At 46.1% G+C, this 11,480-nt stretch overlaps 1 protein-coding gene across 2 annotated transcripts; it reads left to right on the top strand.

The window, feature by feature from the left end:
* The first annotated feature begins 1 nt into the window (after nucleotide 1).
* LOC111846686 (fibroblast growth factor 7-like) lies at nucleotides 2-8,826 on the top strand. 2 transcript variants are annotated; one of them, XM_023817125.2, is made up of 4 exons: nucleotides 2-406; nucleotides 785-1,258; nucleotides 6,885-6,991; nucleotides 7,834-8,826. In XM_023817125.2, exons 2-4 carry the CDS (start codon nucleotides 967-969, stop codon nucleotides 8,047-8,049), a joined length of 615 nt encoding a protein of 204 aa, XP_023672893.1. In that variant the 5' UTR covers nucleotides 2-406; nucleotides 785-966; the 3' UTR covers nucleotides 8,050-8,826. The 2 variants fall into 2 exon arrangements, with proteins under 2 accessions (XP_023672893.1, XP_023672892.1); XM_023817124.2 differs by having other exon boundaries at nucleotides 781-1,258.
* Nucleotides 8,827-11,480: the final 2,654 nt, after the last annotated feature.

Here is an 11,480-nt window from a genome sequence, read left to right as displayed (position 1 = left end):
TAATTGCTCAGTAGTGAGGTCAGAGGGGAAGCTCCCCCATCTGGACACACCCAGCATCGCCGGGGCCAAGAGAGTCTCTCCACACTGACGCAGACAAGCCTTCACACTCAGCCTGCCCTGCCTCACTTCACACTCCCTCCACGGGGCTGTCCTGCACGGGGGGAGGGAGGCGCACATCACCCAGGCGTGCTCACCAGCACACCCGCGGGGAGCTTGCTGTCACTCTGCCACACGGGGTCGCCCTAGCCGACATGTGGCTCTCATCTGAAAAGTAGACGCAGCCAGCTGGGATGAGAGTGTAGCGTCTGACAGGGAGGGAGGTCAGTGCCGGACTTCTGTGGGCTGGGAGCAGAGTAACGTTGGAGTCGTCGCCAAATTAGCTGTCCTTACAAAACACGAGTGTAAGGTGAGTGGATCCGAATTGAATTCAAACACGGATATTTCATTCTGCATCCAACAATTTGTTGCTCATATCTGTCCGTGAAATTTATGAGCGTGGGAGGCTTGATTGTGGGGTACTGAGTAGCAGAGGGCGGTTAAGAACTCAGTCCAGTGAAGGTTACTAGGGTTAGGGTTACTAGTTAGAGGGGTTAAGAACTCAGCAAAGGTTACACTCTGAGGTACCAGTTAGTTCACTTACTTTGCTCTCGTCAGGTAGCCGGGGGGCGGGGGTGTCATTAAAAAATTTAAAAATGGCATGACGTCCTCTGATGGTCCAAGGTCTTGATAAAGCCCCACAGTGACTCGTTTCTTCTTCACTCTCCTCCTGCTGCCTGGAAGTTAGGAATCCCTGAGGAGCACCTCCTTCGCAGGAGGAGCAGGACTGGACGCCGCGGCACGCCGGCTCTCCTGGGAACTCCTCTGCTGCCGCCGCTTTGCGCCGAGGAGCCTCGGTGATCACGAGCAGGAGGCCTGGGGCTCCGTGCCGGCTTCCAGCATGCGGCCCGGCCGCCCGCGTGCAGGATAATGCGCGGATGGCTTAGCGCATGGAAAGGGAACTTGCCCAGCGTGCTGTCTGGCCTGTACGTGCAGTTCGTCCTGCTGCTGGGCAGCGTGGGGCTGGCCAGCACAGAGAGGACCTCCGTGGAGTTGGCCACCATCATGAACTGCTCGCAACACGAGCGTCACACCGGGAACTACGATTACATGGAGGGGGGCGATGTACGGGTTAGACAGCTCTTCAGCCGGACACAGTGGTTCCTCACGGTGGACGACACTGGCAGAATTGGCGGCACACAGGACCCCACCAACTGCTACAGTGAGTACTCCCTTTGCAGGCCGGACTCGTTCACAACTCGCTCGCTCAGCTCTGTGCTTAAGGCTTTGCGTGCATATGCTCCCGTAGCAACTTCAGACTGCTTATATGAGCAAATCTCGCCCATGTGTCGTGCTTTGGCTGAAATAATTGGCTCATTTTCCCTCTATAATGCATTCTAGGAAATTAATAATGTTTCACTCCGTGAGATCAGACCGAATTAAGTGCGGCTTTGGTTTAATTCACTCTCACTGTACTTGCTGAGTACTCTCGGTCTCCCTCACTCAATCGTTCCACGTGCTCTGAGGCTGTCAGTCAAGAGTGTCATTTAAAAAAAAAAAAAAACTCTGGAACTCTGGGAAAAACAATGCATGGAGACGCTGTCTCTGCTACGGTGTCTCTCAGCTTTGTTGTTGTTGTGCAACGCTCCAAAAACACATAGTGAATGGGGCTCCCATCAGCTTTAAGAAAAACCGTGTGTGCATCATGACAACAGTAAGGAGAAACAGGTGTCCTGCTGGCTGCAGATAATTCATCTGCAACATAAACAAAGGCCCAAAATAAACAGAGCGGCAGTCCGCGTTAAGATATGACTTCAAGTCTATTTTTGTTTGCATCTGAAACAAAAAACGGAAAAAGAATAATTTATAAATGCGTGGTTTCAGGGAAAATCATAGTCACCGTGAGAGCACACCTCTGGAAGGTCATCCGTTTCCATGGAAACAGTGTTTTACACTCCCAGCCGTCGACCTAATTATTTACGCTGACGTGCTATCTGGACGCTGTCTTAAACACCTTGAAAGCCGGGCACCTGCTATTTCTGAAAAGTTACAGCAGCAGTGGTGGGGGGGGGGGAAGTTCGGCATTAGGTCCTGTAACCACATCAAGATGTTAAACACTGGCACGGTGTTTATCTCCTCGCCTGGGGAGGAGGACCTCCCTGAAATATCATGTGGTCACTGTGAAATATCAGCACGCAGGAGATAAATGGTGTGATCAAAAATGGAGGGGGGGGGGAGCAGCGCTCTCCCAGTAGGTTACCTTTACAATACTAACAGCTCCAGATTACTGCAGTTCGATTTAGTGAAGATCTAAGCGACCTGCTGTTGAACCCTTAGGAACGGCATTAGCCTGGTCAGTGGAAAAGGCCGATCGCCGTGCAAATGACCTTAGCATCCGGTCAGCAGTGATAATGGGGGTGACGCCGCTGAGAGTGAGCTGTCAGGAACGCTGGCGTGAGAGCCAGGTGTCTGCTCGGCAAAATTTTAAAAAAAGAGGCTTGCGTAAGACCTGGCAAGGAGACAAGAGATCCGATATGGCCAGATGTGAGCTGCCGGGCACGGACACACGTGACTAAGACGGCGAGCCCTTCGGAAATCTTGCGGAAAATCTGCTTCATGAATCTTTTCTATCATCCCATTATCAGTAAGTTCAGATCCCGCGAGTGTTCTGATCCAGAGCCTATGGTAAGAAGCTCGGGGTATTCGACACGTTACGCCCCATCAGGGCACCCCTGCGGACAGTGAGAGGCTGCCGCCCACCTGTACGGCAGGTCTTTGGGGCCACAGGGGTTAAAAAGCTGGTGCAGCCAGGGGAGGGCTGGCGCAAAGGCCCAGAGCCGCACAGAGCTGCAGGCCAGTGAGATGGCCTGCCATGTCAGAGTGGGCTCTTCTCCCCAAAGCTTAACGATTAAAGAAGAAATGTGCCGCTTTGTATTTTACTGCAGTTGTAAGAGGTTCAGCTCGCTCCCCACGCGCCACGTTCAGCCTCCACCCCCTCCACTCCCCAAGGGGTGGCCCCTCGTAGTGTGACAGGGTGAAACCCGTAGCATAGAACCAGACAATGCAGAAGGATGACAAAAGGGACCGGGGCTGCCCCCCCCCCCCAAGCACCCCTCAGACCTGAACCCATTCCCTCTCCCACATCATTACCGGGGCCCATGCACCTACTGGAAACCTTTCACTGCGTATGTGTGTGACACGCTGGCCTGGGGGCAGGCCTCTCCCATGTCCCTCCCCCTCCAAGGACTACAGGTCTATAAAACAGGATGAGGGAGGCTTAATGACTAATGTCCCGCATCTATGGTACAGACTTGGGCAGGAGGACATGTTCAGAGCAGATCAAAAAACTATTTTGACATTAAAATAAAGACAGAAACTAAACAGGAAACAAAGCTGTCCAGCCTCCCTAACTTTCCAGGGAGACGAGCCTCACAGACCCATCCTAAACACGGATCCAGCCAGTCTCCCTAACTTTCCAGGGAGACGAGCCTCACAGACCCACCCTAAACACGGATCCAGCCAGTCCCCCTAACTTTCCAGGGAGACGAGCCTCGCAGACCCACCCTAAACACGGATCCAGCCAGTCCCCCTAACTTTCCAGGGAGACGAGCCTCACAGACCCACCCTAAACACGGATCCAGGGCACAAAGGCAGACGTTCCTGTGGCTCCTTGGCTGATAGGCAACTCAAGGATTTTCTCGGGGGGGGGGGGGGGGGGTGAGACAGCCAAACGAGTCATTCAGTCATTCATTCGCATAAATAAATTTGTTAAAAATATGGTACATACACTGACAATAAATTATCATTACACATCGATATGACTAACAATAAATATGACTAATAACTAAATACAGCTTTATTTAATTTCATTGAACTTAATATGTTCAAATCTCATTTTCATCTAACCAGTAGGTGGTCTTTGCACCTCTGCACTTCCCGTAAATTTTCCTATGCCTTGGCTGCTAGAATCATCAGCTGCCCCCGGCACCGATTGGGACTAAGACATGCTGTTCTGTGGGGGAGGGGGTTCTGCGGCCTGCATCAGCCTGGCCAGCGTCTGGGCCGCACATACGATGGGCAGAGCTTCTGCGCACGGGCTGACGTAATGCTGGGAGAAACAGGCCGTCACTGAGTGTCGTCACAGACCAGCTGGGTATCGCGTTTCCCGTCCCATAACCCCCAACATGACAGCATAAGCTCCTTGCGTGCTGAGTCTTCAATTACAAATGATTCACGTCTTAATACCCGCAGTTGAAAAATAAATTGATAGCAGCTGCAAGAACAAATCAGGTGCCACTGTGTAATCTTAAAACTTTCCATTACTGATATGACTCCAAATAACACCATCAAACCAGGAGCTGACCTACTGTGGGATCTGAAGGCACTTTCTGAACATCTCTAAGGAGCCTTTTTGAGAGACCAAAAGGAAAACAGACCACTGCTTTCAATTTGTGAAAAAAAAATTGTCGTGAGGCCTCTCTGGCTGCCTGTCCGGGGACATCGGTCAGCACGGCCCGTGAATAGCCAGGCTGCTTCATGGCCGCAGCAGATACAAGGTTACTCAGGAAGGACACTCCCTGGAGTGGATCGGCTGCCAATGCTACATGTTAAGTCATTTTAACACTGGCATGATAATCATCTTCTTCCAAGACAGAGAGATAAAGGATGTGGTATAACAACCACTCATTAAGAGGCTTTTTGATAAAAAGGATCATGTTTACAGGGATTTATGCAGAGGTAAACTTTAAGGCCTCTTTTTCTATGCACAAATCCCTTTCCTTTACAAAGCTGTCACAACAAATGTGTACAAATGTGGCCTAATTGAGAGCGCCGTAATCATATAGGTCTGCACTACTAATGTATGCGCTGTACTGTATAATGCAGAAACCTTACCTCTAACTCTCCTTCAATCCTGCAAACCATTTTAGTCCGGGCTTAATGGAGTGTCTGACCATTGTTTAGGACATTTACTATCTGTTTTTTCTTGTATTTACAAATCTCACGCAATCTGATATTTCTCATATATAAATAGGCAGTAAAGCCGGTCCTTTTCACGTTCAAAGAAAACCCCTTTACCACCAGCAGTAAAACCGGCCTAGATGTTTGCTTTGAATGTTTTTCTGTGTTAACTGGATGGGCAGAAAACTCAACACTTGTTTATTTTTTATGGGAAGAATCTTCTACAATGTTCAAGCAGGGAGATCTGTAGACCAGAGCAATCTGCCCAAGGCTTCAGAATTAATGGGCTTTTCCCATCGTGCCTCCTTCTGCCAGATCTCGACGCCGCCTACACTCACCGCCAAATTAAACATACACCTCCGTGTCCGAGGAGGAACGTGGGCAGCAGGGAGACTATCTGTAGATACGCAAGAATAATTACCCTTAGAAATGAAAGGTTACCAAATGCCTGCATTGGGCGAATGGAATATGAACTTCATTTCATATTTGAATAGTAGCCAAACAGCTTAGAAATTAAAACCATACGTAAGTGTTCAAAAAAACTGTACGTTTAAACTTCAAAAGATTCGAAAGATTTGGGGAACACAAATCCTGTAAACACAGTGTGTAGAACAAAAACTGTGGGGTGATGTCATGCCCATTTTTCTAAGACAGTAAATAGTCAAATTAAAATGAGGGGTTCTTTCCTGATTATTTTATATATATAATTCACTGAAGCTTCTTCGTCCAATGGGTAGCAATCAAAAGCATGCACCTAAGTGACATGTTATTCCAAGACAGGACTGTGCTGTTGTACCCTTGAGTCAGGGAACTGGAACAGATTCTGCATGATATCCAGCTGTGTAAACACTGCAAACTCTGTAAACAAAAATTCCTGTATTTGTGCAGCCAGCACATGACAACACATTTAATCATGGCCATTTAGGTATTTGAACTGCTTTATAAGAGAATTACAGATTTACACTTAAAAGCAAGATTGTCAGTAAAAAAGCACATCATTATGATTACTGACTACTTAACCTCGCTTATTCCGAGTTCAGCATTTTTTTAGACGAGATAAAGTCGGAGACGAACCGTAATGAAGAGTTACATTCGGGTGGGTGGTTGTCTCATAGATCTCCATAAAATGGAGGCGTTCGGCGGAAAGAGAATACTGGCTTTTAAGAGAATGTTTTTAATCCCGTATGATAACGGCAAGGTTGGGGTTTGAGATGACCATGAGAACAAGCGCACTGGCGAAAGGGGTCCACGTCGGAGACGTTGAGGAGAGAGATGAGCAATGTTTGCTCTCCAGATGAGCATGATAAGAGGGGAGCTGAGGGAGGGGGGCAATTTATGACCAGCATGATTTATGATGGGGTTGTTAAGGTGGAATGTTGCACAAGTGATTATTTCACCCCACAACTTTCCCAAAGACGCAGTACGCAGTAAAGACACAGCACGCACCATGGTCTTCAACGCCTTGCTAAGGAAGTTATTTTCGCTGTTTTATTGCTTTGTTTTCCAGTATTGCTCTGGGGTAATTATGCTGAGGTCTTGAAGCTGGTTGGTGACTCTACCCATGATTGCAGCTGTCATTTCTAACAAGCACAGTGTCACTTCACACATCATAAGTAATCCCCAACACTTCCCGGAATCCTGTCTGTTTGAACACCTGTTCGTCCGAAGCACAACAACCCCTGGGTCTTAAGAAAAACTACTGATGACCTGCGACACCACGCTCAGCGTAGTTTTCGGGGTGTCGGAGGAGGGATGGGCTCCTCCAAGCCTTTGATCGGCCTACTTCACATGTGTTTTCTCGAGAGTCCGACAGCTGACCAAAGTCAGGCCTCTGGGTTTTGGAGCCTCATCCCCCGCTACATTCTGAGGGCTGGCTTATGTGCTTGCAGGTATTCTCGAAATTCGGACCGTCTCGGAGGGCGGGGTGCTGGCCATCAAGGGGGTGAAAAGCCAGTACTACATATCCATGAGCCACTCCGGAGTGCTGCAGGGCAAGGTAAGCCAGCATGTCCAACACAAAGCCCTGCGTATGCATCATCACAGCACATCACTGAATGCTAAGTTCACACTACGTGGCTTTCAAAGCCGTCAGATCGCTGTACTGTTTGCACTTCACAAGTTGTTATCTTGTAATCGGGAGTCTTGAAGTCATCGTAGTTATATACGCTACATGATTGGTCAATGACAGGAGGTCACACACTACAAGGTCTTTCACCAGGGGGAATCTCGATTAGTCTGTGTGGTCTCCAAACTGCGTTTTGTCATAAAAACACACGCAAGAGGTGACACAGCAAAATCACAGTATGTAGCACAGTGTCAACGCACTATAAATTGTTAAAACACTTTAATTAAATGGTAACATATGATCTACATTTACAAATGTGTGACATATCAACCCATGTACATGCTTCAGGAAACGCTATTACTGTATATATCTTGGGTCTTTAGTGACCCAGCATGTATATGTAATGTATTATATATCAAGCCACAAATAACCGTGATCATAATCTTTTATTGAATACCTCTTCCCTGAACACCTTTTTACACCTTTTTAAACACATTTCCTGTGTTTCCCCTCACCCTGGGTCACAACACTTTTCACACTACAGGATTTGGAGTTTCCAACAGGTCCAGCAGATATTTAGCCCGCTAGATATCTGACGGGCATCTGCAACTCTGTCCAGTCACGTCTTTGAACAGTTCACATATAGCAATCCAGTGCTGATTTGCTAGCGGGGATCAAACACTGTTTTGTCTCCGATCTTGGGACAAAATCGTATAGTGTGAACTTAGCATTAGTGATACACTGTCCTAAAACCCTCTAATTTCACCCTGCAGAAGATCTACAGCGAAAGCTGCAACTTCAAAGAGATTTTCCTAGAAAACTACTTCAACGCATACTCTTCAATGAAGTGGACGAGACAGAACGGTAAACAGATGTTCCTGGCACTGTCACAAAAGGGGAGGCCTCTGAAGGGCCGGAAGACACGCAAGGAGAACATCTCGTCTCATTTCATACCTTTGAAGTGCAAAGGGGAACCAATTGTGGAGTGAAGGTCTCATTCAGTCTCACTGCTGCCCCCAGAGGTAAAGAGGGGTACAGTTCTAATGGGTCCATGTTGAATGTCTTCTAAATGTCCAATGTAGTCATGGGACAGCACAAAACCACTGTCAAACAGGTAATAACATGTCTATTAATCATTATTGATACAGTAATTAACCCAGTCAAATGACTTTAAATTATTTTGTTTTTACATCGTCAGTGTGTTATTTGCATTTTTCTAATAGCTGTTTAATTTTAATGTTAAAGTGTTTGCTGCTGACCCAAGTTAAGTTTATATCCAAAATGTACTATTCATTCACTACTGTGTTACAAGGTGTTTAGTGATTAATTTAAAATAATTTACTAGCTAAAAGAGTGGTCTGTAATTCTCTGGGCATTTTGCAACTACATTTGAGGGAGTCTTGACTTCCCTAGATCCTGTTACATTAGAAAACTGTCAGGTTGTAAATAAAAGGAACAAACTGTATGGCCTGCCACTGTCACACTATGCTGGAGGTCAGATTGGGCTTTCTGCACATTTAGACATGTTAGAACCATGTTTTCTCTGAATCTCTGAAATTGTTTTCCATAATATATGTAATTGTATATATTAATGAACAACCATCGTCAATATTGTATTAATATATGTATGAAAGTGAACCTGAAGATGTTTTCTTCCCTGTACCGTTAAGTTGTGAAGCCTGGACAAACTGTTGTGAGTTTGTGAAGAGACAAGACACTGACCGCTGCTCGTTAATCAGTAAAATTACTGATTAATTATCCAGAAATTATACTCATGCTTATTTTTCAGTATCATTTTTCAAATTCTAAGAAGTCAGAGGAAAAATTCAACAGTCCAGCTTGCTGGATCCAATTAGGATGGACCCATCACAAAAAAAGGCCTGAAACTGAGAGGAAAGACCTCATTAAAACACCCCGATGTTTCAGTAGTAACAGGGTTTTAATCTGACGTGACAGAGTAGTTACAACAGGCATTAAAATGTAAACAATCCTGACTTGCATCCTCATGTGTCAGAACTATACCGGAGTAAACCAGCAATGCAGGAGTATTAAGGGGAACACAAATGCGTATTTAAATGAAGTTGGGTTATTGGTACTATCTTGAGCACAGATGCTCACAGCCAGTTCCATCTAACAGCCGGATGAAGAAACGTTGCACTAAATCTAAAGTCCTTCAAACCCTGAATCTCTACCATACTCTTTAAACTCATAACTCAGCCTCTACCCCTACAAGCTATCTATGTCATTTACATTTTTACATCCAGAATATACATTGTCCTGATGCTACTTGAAATTGGTCCAAAATTCCCCTTGTACCAGATCTTAATGGTCAACATTTCACTGGCAGTAGATTATTTGCCCATAACACTGAGTGGGGCAATTTAACAAAGCTGGTTGATGCATGAAAAATTGCATTGAACAACTGTGTATTGATCATTTTAAAAATCCCTACTTCTAACTGGAGCTCGAGACGACTAAGCCATTGAGGTGGAATCTGCAGGGTCAATGTACATGACAGGATTTTCTCAGTTACTCACTGTGATTATAATTATTTGTGATCCATCACTGTTTGATCATATTTATCCAAACTTGTGCTTTTAGAGCCATGTGTTGGTGATGACTTTCATTTTGTCAGAATGTGGTTTTGATCATATGCAAGCTGTTTCATACTATAGTCAAAACAAAAACTGGGTGGGGGGAGGCAATGATGCACTGCATTACCATGGTAACAAGGGCTCACATAGAAACACACCATGACATCTGTCACATAGACCACTGCTAAATGTGGGTACTGGTTTCAAATTACTGCCGCGTCATTATTGGCAAACTGAACCCAACCTCAGAAAGGAAGCTGTCTGAAAATGACAATAGTCTCCATTAGCACACAGACAACTAATTTCAGCATGATTTATCCATAGATGACTGCAGCTACAGAGTATGGATGGTTCACAAGTTTCATGACTCCATATATAACAGCACGGCAAAGTCACTAGAGCTTGAAGATATACTTGAACTTTCATATGCTTAAAAAAATGTATGTTGATTACATGTGTTATTTCCTTACATTACAAATAACAGAGAATCCATACAATGGAACAAATTATAAGTTTATACCAAATAGCAGTCAACCCACTGGATGGCATAGGCGGCCGCCTAGGGCGCCATCATCTGAGGGGACGCTGACCGTTGGTGTTGAGGGAACAATAATGTGAAGTGTCTGGCAGGGAGATAAGAGGGAGCAAAAATGTCTGTGGGTCCCCGAGGACCGGGTTGGGAAGCACTGGCATAGAGTATCTGGGGCAGGTGCGTAGCTAATTCTGGGCCCCCTGACAAAATCACCTTGCCCACCCCCCCAACCTCAAGGCCCACGGTAAATCATGCTGAGCAGTGTGGGGGTGTCCCCCCCCCCCCCCCCCCATCAGAATTTGTTCAGCGGGGCAAATTTTCTCTGGCTGATTGTGTGTCAAGCAGTCCCATATGAGACTCCAGCACCCTAACAGAGAGTGAAAACCATAAAAATGAATGCCTTTACTAAGTCATTATCAGCTTTCGTTGTTCATTTCAAAACCACTACAGTATTCTTTATAATAGCTATCAGTAGCGACTCTGATCCTATAGTAAATGGCTTCATCAGTGTGTTAAGTTTCTGGTGAAAGTTACACAGTGACAACTTCTTCCAGCAGAGAGACCATAAATAATCAGCTAGAAATAAGTTTGCTAGAACAGGAAGACAAAGAAACCCTAAACCACAGTAACTCATTGAAACATTTAAAATTGTATTTTTTCCTATTTATCCTATTTAACCTCTGTGCTTTCCAGGACTTTTATAATAAATGCAGCAAACCCACAAAAGTGAGTTAGGGCAGATGTTTGGTCAGTGTGGCCCAACAAGAGACACAGGGGGAACTCATCTGGACCGCATCCCAACCACACACACTGCTCGGAGGCAAGGTGTTCCCTCATCGCGCCGCGCCACGCACACCTCTGTCCTGAAGGGGAACCCCCATCCCCTTTCCTCTGACCCTCTTCACTGTGAAACTCTTGCCTTTCTTTACAAATAAAAAGCATCTTAAAGACACCCCGGGTCCCCTGCTCCCCGTGGCAATCCCAGCTCACGAAAGTCGGGAGTTTTTAACTAGGCAACTCGATTGTGATCATCATTAGAGAAAACCCCAGAGTCATCTGACCTGCTCTGTTATGGTATATGGGGAACAACTCTGCAGCAAAAACTAAATGCAAAGCAGATGTGAACTTTAACAAGGCATGCTGATTCACCCTGGAGCGTGGTTATCTGGTACCAACCAGGACCGCCATGCACTGGCTTTTTGGATGTCCACAGCAGAGGCGGTCCCACTTTGTCTCTCGCAAGAGGTCGTGGTGTCCCTGAGGGGCTCTGCAGGACCCATATGACCTTGGTGGC

Source organism: Paramormyrops kingsleyae, chromosome 13 (genome assembly GCF_048594095.1).
Source record: "Paramormyrops kingsleyae isolate MSU_618 chromosome 13, PKINGS_0.4, whole genome shotgun sequence".
NCBI classification, from domain to species: Eukaryota; Metazoa; Chordata; class Actinopteri; order Osteoglossiformes; family Mormyridae; genus Paramormyrops; species Paramormyrops kingsleyae.
The sequence above is the reverse complement of the archived record's forward strand: the minus strand, read 5'-3'. Positions and strand labels throughout refer to the sequence as shown.

Bases quoted from the DNA above. Each gene is read 5' to 3' on its own strand.
- LOC111846686 (XM_023817125.2), top strand. From the start codon at position 967: ATGCGCGGATGGCTTAGCGCATGGAAAGGGAACTTGCCCAGCGTGCTG. The intron at 1,259-6,884 runs GTGAGTACTCCC...ATGTGCTTGCAG, and splicing joins GGACCCCACCAACTGCTACA to GTATTCTCGAAATTCGGACC. The intron at 6,992-7,833 runs GTAAGCCAGCAT...TTCACCCTGCAG, and splicing joins CCGGAGTGCTGCAGGGCAAG to AAGATCTACAGCGAAAGCTG.